Below are 9,908 nucleotides of genomic sequence, written 5' to 3' on the forward strand. Positions count from 1 at the left end.
TTATTTTCCTTCAGAATGCATCTTTTCCAGGAAAGATTAATTTTATTTCTGATATCCACAATCAAGAAACAGCTCTGTCACATAAGACAGAGTTTCTGATGTTAAATCAAGATTTTCAACAAAAGCGAGGTGATGTTGCTAAGGTCTTCATCACAGCTTGCGAGAGCGTTTTGACAGTACCTGGGTCAACAAAAGCAGGCAGTGACCAGGGAGAAGAGATTCATCTGCTGCTGACTGCAGAAAATGGAGAGTATGAGGCCTGTAGTGCTGAACCACAGACTTATGTAGAAGAAATTGTATGTGACATAGACAGGAAAGAGCATAAAGCTAGAAGAAAGCAACTGGGAAAAGAGGAGTGCATAAAAGAGCATAGTCCTTGTTTCCAGAGTGATACTCAGGGTGAAGGAGATCCTAGCTCCTCAAAATTTGATCATCATTTGTATTTGAGAACAGGACACAAAAAGGTGAATGTAACCTTCACTGAACCAATTGATATAAAAAAAAAAGTCATCAGTGAGAGCAAAATCAGAAGCGAAGAAGAAGGTGAGAGCTGCCTGACTGAAAAGGACTTTGGAGTTGCATCTCATGAAAGTGCCCATGAAGGTCATGCAGGATGTGTTAAAGGACTGTGGTGGGACATGGAAGTGGTCAGCAAAGATGGTACCCTGCTTGCAGTGAATGAGGTGACAAACGGGCAGAAGTTCTGCAAAACAGATGGCAATTTAAAAAATACAAGATGCTCCCCCAAAATGGAGCTCCCAGAAACTCCATGGCAGGGCTCAGCAGCACAAAGTGGGAGCAGTGCCGTTTTAAGCTGTTCTATGCAAGAATCTCAGAAGCATCCCTCCTGCCTAGCGGAAGGGCCTGGATTAAGTTCATCTGAAGATCAAGAGACTGGTAGCGTAGGGGAGATGTTAGGTACTAACAAATCAGAACAGGGAGGCACTGTCCAAAATGATGAAATGGCTTCTGCTCCTCTGAAATCTGTTACTGTTCAGATGCCTTCCGGGCTGGAGTATACTTCAAGGGTGAAATGCACAGGGCAAAATGCTCCTTGCAGTGAGACTCTTGCTCGGGAAGAACCTGTGGACTTCTGTGAGGGTGATCCTCTCACACAGGCAGACTCAGGGTCTTCGAAGGACAGTGTGAAGCAGACTACTGAAGCCTCCACCCAAACTGACATCTGTGCTGGGAAATCAAGGTGGCTACCACTGCTTCATCCGCCCCATGCTCACCTGACAAAATCAGCCTCTCTTGACACCGTGCTTTGTGGCAAATACAGGTCATGCTACTGGGGTGAAGCCTGTGGCACCAGGGGAGAGCAGGGCAGTCACTGCTGTCACTGCTGCTGCTGCCACAGCTGGTGCCCGTGGACCTTCCCCGTGGCTGTCTCTCCCCAGCGCCCTGTGGGCTGCTGCTCAAACCATGCCACCACTGACCTGCAGCTCTTGAAAACGCTGATGCTCCTACAGGACACTGCAATGCATAATCTTGGTCCGGTGAGTAGGTTTCTTCATATATATGGGAAGCTGGCACATTTATGAGCTAAATGTACAAGCTGCCTTTTCCTTTCCTCTCCTGCCATGCTTGCTTCTTCAGTAAGACGTATCTTGGGAATGTATCTGAGATAATGTATGGGGAAATAAGCATTCCCTTCTGGACAAAAATAGCAAACCTATCTGTGTACCTTCAGTTTTGTTGGGCTGCTTTTTTTAGTGACTTACGTACATACGTTCATTATGTTCAGTCTTAAAATGGTTACTGAGAACTGGGTGATAAAGTTTACAGGTCAAATGAAGAGCTGAGATATGAGAATGAGTTTCAATGAGTTCCCATGAATCAGTTATGGTAATGCATTAACTTATTGGACTGCAGAAAATGCAAGGTTACATGATTTAGCATAGTCCTCTTTTACTGAGAACTCATTTAGGCTATATTACTTAGTGTTTATTAAAGACTAACTGTGAACACCTAGATAGAAACCATAAGCCAAACTGCTCTAAATCACAGTGAATTGTCTCAAGCCATTTTGTCATGGTAGAATAAGAAGCTTGCATTAAATCTAAAGTCCCACTAAGATGAATACTTGCAATAAAAATACCGATAGTAAAAGGTCACCAGACTTTTTATTTCTTTGTTCAGAATCGCTGAGAGCTCCCAAAAGTTGTGAAAGACTCAGAGTGTGTTGGGGAAGAAAGCAAGGAAGGGAGTCAGGAGTGGCTTTTGCATCCTGAGAAAAATGGGGAAGGAGCAGCATACCTCCTGCTAGTTTGAAGGCATTTCCATTTTTCCTCTTCTCTTTGCTCTTCGTATAGAAATGAAACTTCAACTGTTGTACAAGTTGGGGAGGAAAATTATTAGATAACAGTTCCAGAAAGTCAAACTGGTGAATTGATTATCATTGGATCATTGAATATTAAATGTGCAATGCCTTGTCTTTGAACAGTGTATTGAACAGTATATACGCCTTTTGTCAGCGATCGTGCTGTTGCCACAAGATGGCAGTGAGTCAGTACCTTATGGTGGACAGGGAAGCCTTTTCTCATTGATTGACTACTATTTTATCACTCTTCTAACGGGGGCTAACGGTGATTTGTCTTCTCAAGTCTGTGGACAGGGAATGAGGGAGAAGCAGACTTTGCCCTGTACTGTTACCCAAGATCTGTTCTTAGGGATAGGGCTCCACACCCAAGTCACTGTGCAGTAAGCCAGTGAATTTACTGAATATTAGTCACTCTGCAGAGATTACACCCATGCCTGCTTTGTGCTTTGCGCTAAAGGTGAGATAGTTTCTACATCTGTTACTGAGAGAAGCTCCCTCAGTTTACGTCCCATTTACCCAGGCCATGCATGTGGAATGTGACTACCACAGAGCAACTGCTAGATAGTAAATTTACTCTGTTTACATTCACCTTACCTTAAACAAGGTCTTGCACGAGACTAGTCCTGGAACAATTAATCCCCCCTCCATCCCTGCTAAATGTGAACTCTGGATAAATCTATGTGAACTTGTGCTCTGCGATATGCTCAAAGAGTCAGTGCCAGGGGAACTGCCCACACCTCATATATAAGTGCCAGCATGACTTTTTACCAAACCTACCCACATTGTGCCTCTTGCATCTTTTGCACGGTGCTTTCTAGATTTTTGTTGGCCTTGAAGAACCAACTAGAAATTTGTCTGTGGCCCACTGACTTCTCCCTAGTGACTTGAATGCCAAGAGCTCTTCAAGATCATTTGGGTCTGCTTTTTTTTGATGGCTACAAGTCCTTGCTCTGCTCAGTTTTGGCAGTGGGTAGAAGAAATCATGATTACTATGTGGGCACTGCTCACTTGCACCCCTCACACTCCCATCTAGGAACAAGAAAACTGTCTGTGGATCAAGATTAAAATTTGGGGTGGGGGGCAAACGAGCAACTGGCCAACACTTAATCTGAAGGTGCTCATAACACATCCGACTGCCTCAGTGGGGTATGATTGCTGCCCTGACCCACAGCATTGAGAACACCAGCTGTGCTCCACATGGAGCAGACACTTAGGAGAGCTCACCTCTGATGCAGTCACAGGACTGGCCCTATCAAACCACTATTAGTCTCTAATTAACCCTTTCTGGTGCAATCCCATGGCTGTTGGGGTTAGATTTTTTAATTTACTGCTATGGGACGGTTTCTCCCTGGGTCACACATCAGGAGTGCACCTCACATAGCAGCTGCATTAAAAAGGAGATTGAGAATGAGGTTTCTCAAATGCATGGGAAGCATCTTTTGCCCTCTGGATGAGGCTGATCCCACAGCAGGGTGGGTTTCCTCGTGTTTCAGGCCTTGCTGGGGCTGAGGGACACATTCAAGGACACAAACACGAAATGGTCATCAAAGGCCATGATTGCAGGAATCCAAAGAGTTTGGGCATTTCTATGCTTTGCAGACGTGTCTCTTGTTCCCTATCAGTTACAGTGGTCAGCCATGGAGTGCAGGTTTCTACACTGTCTTCCCATTGCTTACAAGAGACCAAAATCTGTCAGGATGGGAACATGCCAAACACCTTCTTGCACTCGGAGCAGTTTCAGCATAATAGAAGAGCATGCTTTCAGAAGGCAGATGGTATTGTCTCCAAAATCATTTGGATGATGCTGTCTGCATTACTGCCCTGAACAAGGTGTGGAAAGTCAAGGAAAAGTCTTTAATGTGGCTAGAAACTTAGACATTTTGATGTCATTGTATTAGCCCTGTGCTACAGAGTAGTAACTTGCAAATCTTCTTATAATTTTTGATGTACCATTCCTGCTCATTCACTTCCCCTGCCTTGAGACTTTCCTGGTGTAGATGGCTACATCAAGGTAGATGATCAGTCATCCTAGATACCTTCTCTCAGTGAAGAGTAATGGTCACAGTTATGGCATAGTTCCTCTGACCTATTACAGATGTCTACTTTTGGATCAGAACAATCGCTCTGTTGCAGTACTTGCATGTACACCTGTCTGCATTTGGTTAAATAAATCCAATTCTATGTTTCTAACTGGTAATAGATGAGAAATTATCAGTGTAACACTTAGCAGAAACCAGCAGGAAAGACGCTTTTCCTTCCCATAGGTCTTACATATCTTCCTTTTCTCCCTCTCTCCCTCTTTCTCCTTTTCAAAACAGTTTCTAACTTCCAGTGGACAGTAATTTAACCTCTCATTAACCCATAGCAACTCATCCTGCTCAAATACTATGTCTGAGAACAGTGCAATAACATCAGAATTTGGCACATTATGTCAGATCTTTGATCAAAGTCCTTTTCCCCTTCAATGGCAAAAATGAAATTCTCACTGGCTCAAGTAGTGCCAGGACTTAATCCTACACGCTTTAGGAGAAAAGGTGGTGACTGGGATGCAATGGATGCACCCAGAGCAAACTCACTTGAAGTGCCATCTGGATTTTCATGGCAGCTGCTGACAGAGTCCCTGTTGTGCAGGTAAGAGGAGGACCCAAGCCGTTCGGGCTGTCAGCTTCAAATGCATTCGACATGGAAGTGCCCAAAGAAAAGTAGTAAAGTGGGGTGTCTTCTTGCTTTTCTGTGTAGTGTACCCTCCATGAAATAGAAGTGATGAAGAGCTCCTGCCAGCACTTCCAGGAGAAGCTGGATGAGATTGAACAGCATCTGACAGAACAGCAGGCCCGGTTTTGCAGTACTATGCCAGATGAAGGAAGGTAACAGCAGCCCAACACACCTAAATCCAAAGCTAGCGTCAACAACAGCCTGTGGGCATGTGCAACATGTCTGGTCACTTGTGTTACCACAGCACTTGTGGTCAGTGAGGTGCAGCTGTGGGCATCCAACAAGTGTAGGAGAAACGTGCTGTGATGTGATTTTTGCTCAGAGGCAAGTCCAGCCTCTCTCCACACTGTTCAAGGCTCTTAAATATGAGCATTTTGAAGGGGAAGATTGCTCCATAGATGCAGGCCAGATTTTTAGTGTGCAACTACTATGTTGTAATAGCAATAGGAACACAGGAACAGATCTCACACAGAATCACAGAATGTCAGTCAGCTGGAGCTTGGTATCCCAGGTCAATGCTGGGTTCAGAGAAGGAGGTGGGAGCAACGTCTGACCAATGAGTCGCTTTAGGCCATGTACTTACTGCTCATGATCAATGGGGTGATGATACAGGAAAAACTGAACTAGCTCATCATGGACTCAGCCCAAGTTCACAGGGATTACCGAGAAGCCTCAGGTTCACAAAAACTTACTGGGAGCTTCCAGTCTTGAGCTGCCTGAAAGTAGGGCATTTATGCAGTCTTTGGACTAGCAGTAAATTAAGAAGTGATAAACTTGCCCAGACTCAAGCTGGCTCTGCAACTACAATGTGTTTAATCCTGCAACCGGCATAATCAAAGAAATGAGATGCAAGAAGACAGGGGTTGTAATTTATTGTTTTGTAAGGTATCCCGTGATCATGGGTAAAAACAAGACCGCAACAGAGGGAGATAGAGGCGTTACGCTGAGGCTGAAGAAGAGGAGGGTGTTCACTGCTCACTCAAGTGTGCTTTCACTGCTGTCACTACAGGGAGGAAGGCAGACACCTGCAACTCTTACGGCGAGCTGTTCGTCAGGAGGTTGCAGAGCTGGAACTTCGGCTGAATGATCAAGCTTGCCAGGTCAGGGAGGGCATCCTTATGGTACGTTGCACAAGCCACTGCTCTGGGTCGTGTGGGGAGAGTTTAAAGTTTGTCCTGCTATTCAGTTAACTCTGACATACGTCTGAATGAACTTTTCAGTGCCAAGAATAGGAAGATTTCTGATAACAGAATTTACATCTTTGACTTTTTCCCTTTGACTATTCTGCTTGAGCTCAACCACCCAGGAAAAGTGCCAATACTTATAGAAGTGACTGTACTCTCCTCTGGTCTTTAAAGGTCCCGTGATCTCTAGAATAAAGTAATAGGTAGTCAGCCTACAGAATTACTGATAAATGGTAACTGGTCTGGTTCTTTTCTGGACCAGTGCTCCATTTGATATGGGAAGGTAAAGAAAACGTGATCAGAGGATTGGTTACTTGTCTTTGATTCTTCCCTGACAAACTTGGGTTAGAGGGTCAAGGCTGCAGTGGTCACAGATTGAAGTCCATTTGGAGATTTTCCATTAGGCAGTTAGATCTATCTGTTGGAATAAAATATCCTTTAGGCCTTTCTCCTCCTTTTTTATGGCAACATCTCCTTTGCCAGATACTGCATGTCTTCTTCAGACCAAGCAGAAGAAGCAGGCATGCTTCATATACTCTTGTGCATCCTGCTTGATTCCTTTTATTATATTTTTATTACTGCAATATGCTTTTCCTTCTATTTTCTCTGCAGCAGCTGGACCAATTACTAGTAGAACAATCCCATCTGTTTTCCGAGCTCGGACTCTCTGATTGGAAGGGAGAAAGAAAAGCCCAGAATAAACAAGCGTTTCCAGATGCTGCTGACACCGCGCATCCTCAAAGTGGGTGCCCAAAAATGGTGCTTCCAAGAGCTCCTAGCAAAAACATGACAGCAGCAGGCTCACTCTCTGCCCTGCGGTCAGGGGCACCCCCAACACTGTTTCCTCCCAGGACAACACCTGAGCAGAATTCAGCCGGGTCTGACCCACAGGAGCTCTCCATCAGCAAAAAGGAAATAAAAGGACCTCCCCAAGCAAAAATGGACTTTAAGGCATTTTTACACAACGTAAGGAGATGTTTCAGTCTCACCCTCAAGGTTTTAAGTGGAAAGGATCGCTAACCCGCAATGTAGTTTTACTATTCCTTGTCTCATTGCCACAGCTTAGACCAGGACCCTTTCCTGCTCAGTCATGCGCTCATCCCAAGGGATGGAGCCTGTGTTTCAGGGCATGTTCAGTATGCCTAAGCAAGACAGGCAGACCTGCTTTGGTATTTCTCAGTAAGTTGTGGCAATGATCTAGATGCTCCAGAAAGAACATATAAGTACATGGACAGTATTTGCCTGGCTTGCTTGAACTTTGAATGCAACTGTTTGACTAATTAGTATACTCAACCCTCTCCCACCATGTGAAATTAGTAATTTATGGCTTCAATTTGCAGAGACGATTATCCAGTTTTACAAGGGCAGTAAAGGCAGTGAACTGGAAGGTTTGTTGTTTTTCTGAAGAAATTCAAAGTCAGCATTTCTGACTGATCTGATCTCACAATGTAACCACACACAAAAAAAAATGTTTGCCTGCATTTTTTAATATAAAATATGCCAAGAAAAATATCCTGGATAGCTGCCTTATCATTTAATGGTCTCTTCCATCTAAGCATGTGTCCTGGTCTTTAAAGGATTGATCAAATGAACAATTCGGGTTAAATTCTGCATAAACTTCATGTGAACACCATGGGAGGGAATGCTCTTTATTATAGTCTTATACTACTTTCTTGATTTTTGTTGACTTTACCACTGATATTATCAAGCAGAATCAGGTTCCTTAGCACACAGTTCAAAGAATGAGAACCACAGGCAGTGAGGAGCAAGGAATGGAAATATTTGCAATCATGTTTTGTCATCTTTTACCCCCATTTCCTTTTAAGGCTAGTCTTGGTGATTCCCTCAACATACAAAGAAAATAACACTTTTTTCCTTTTTTTTTTTCCAGTTGAAGAAATCTTTCCGAAATTCTTTAGGTAATGATTCAGCAGAAGGAAAAGACTGACAGAGGACAGACTGATGGATTTTGGGTTTAATAATTGTGGTCTTTTTCCTGAAATGCATGGTATAGCACAGAAACAAATGAACAAAACATTGCATTATTGAAAGTTCTGGTCACACCAGTTTCATTTGCAATGAATTGACTGGCGAGAAAAACAGCCATTTTTAAAGGATGTTTTGAAGAGAGGCGCTACGTATTTTGCTATTCTGTAACTGCAAAACTTACTACGCTCCTATTGGCGTAGGATAGGGCTGTTCTTTGCAAGGTCATTTAGGAGGAAGAGGAGAGGGCTTATTTTTGAGAGGAAACTTGAGAACTTGCAGACAGCCCAGGAGATACCATTAGTAGGTATTGTCCTTATAGCCACTTATTTTAACACAGTCCTTCAATATTAATCCTCCAACCCAAAATACCTTGTATAGTCCTAACCAAGTTCAAGCTTTTATCTTGCTACTAACTTCCCTCTGACTAATTTTGTGAGGCTTGTACCTACCGTCAGTATCAAATCAGAAGATCACTGACAGTGCATAAAAATTTAAACACCCGCTCTGTGAAACTATTTCTGTGGATAGTCTCCTGGCCGTCCTCTTCTTTTTCTAATTTGCTTCATATAAATCCAACTAAAACCAAATTGCGCCCAGAGACACAGGATTTTCTACATTTAAAGCCTTGTATCAGAATCCTGGTTCAGTTTTCTGGGGCATGCTCAGAGCCCGGATTCATGCAGAAAAAGCCATGAGAAAAGACCTCTCAGGTTTGGATCACAGCAAAGAAATTCAACTGGTTCATTTTCAAAGCAGCGCAGTTTGTACTACTGCTTTCAATTTAGCACTTCCCAGACTGTGAGATGTCCTACTGGCTTGTTTGTTTAATGCTCTGGAGGGATCTTAGGTGTCATTTAGGCTTTGGTGTTGCAAATCACAGCTCTGCAAAGGTGCAAATAGAAGTAGCATTTGCACACTTTTAAGGAGAAAATGTAGTCAAACATGCTGAGCAGCCTCGAGGCTCCCTGCACCTCCACGTTTCCACAGATGTTCAGGGTAATAAAATGATTGGGGGAGAGAGGTACATAACATAGGAACTGACAAGATCCTGCACAGCCTGCTGGGCCATGAATTTTACCGGTTGAAATTTGCCCCTTTCTTGAGACCCCGCATGGGATTTGTACACCACTTCCACACTAACAAGTGTTTAAGAGTTTACACCTCAAGATTTGTGATTGTGACAGTATCTTCAGGCAGCATGCAAGCAGGACCAAAGCATCCTTCACCTAAGTTTTGGTGGAACAAGTAATAAATTTGGCTTAGTGTTTTCTCCCTCCACTGGTTTATGAACTGCACTTGCAGATGTTGTACCTCGGTTTGTGAGGATGGTAAAGGACACACAATGATGCCAGTGCTGAAGGTCTCCTGCAAGAGAGGACAGCCAAGCAGCTTCCTTACCTCAGACGCACCAGGGCTGTGATTCCTCCCATGAAACAAGATGTTTTTTGCAAGTGTCACTGCAGCATGATGCAAAAAAGCTCTGTAGGTATGTGATGCTGCAACCACTGTCTGCCTGGCCACATGTACAGAGGACGGTAGGTCTGTTGGCAGGCGGCAGCTATTCTTCATTAGAAAGATCATGCAGCACTTCTGGTGCCATTTGAATCCTACCATTTGTATTCTCAACCAGAACTGAAACTGACTCCTGCCAACAAAACTTTCGTCTTTGAATGGTGTCTACATTGGTATGTACAGTC

The 9,908-nt window shown here is 43.7% G+C and overlaps 1 protein-coding gene across 1 annotated transcript in view; it reads left to right on the forward strand.

Moving 5' to 3' along the window:
- The window catches only part of ITPRID1 (ITPR interacting domain containing 1), a 34,320-nt gene extending 26,113 nt beyond the window's left edge, over positions 1-8,207 (forward strand). The window contains exons 7-11 of the mRNA XM_082479571.1: positions 15-1,499; positions 5,063-5,190; positions 6,048-6,159; positions 6,835-7,188; positions 8,114-8,207. Of these exons, the coding sequence (XP_082335697.1) occupies positions 15-1,499; positions 5,063-5,190; positions 6,048-6,159; positions 6,835-7,188; positions 8,114-8,170 (2,136 nt within the window). The 3' untranslated portion in view covers positions 8,171-8,207. The remainder of the gene's footprint in view (positions 1-14; positions 1,500-5,062; positions 5,191-6,047; positions 6,160-6,834; positions 7,189-8,113) is intronic.
- The last annotated feature ends 1,701 nt before the right edge of the window (positions 8,208-9,908 follow it).

This window comes from Vanellus vanellus (assembly GCF_965231255.1).
Source record: "Vanellus vanellus genome assembly, chromosome: 2".
NCBI lineage: Eukaryota > Metazoa > Chordata > Aves > Charadriiformes > Charadriidae > Vanellus > Vanellus vanellus.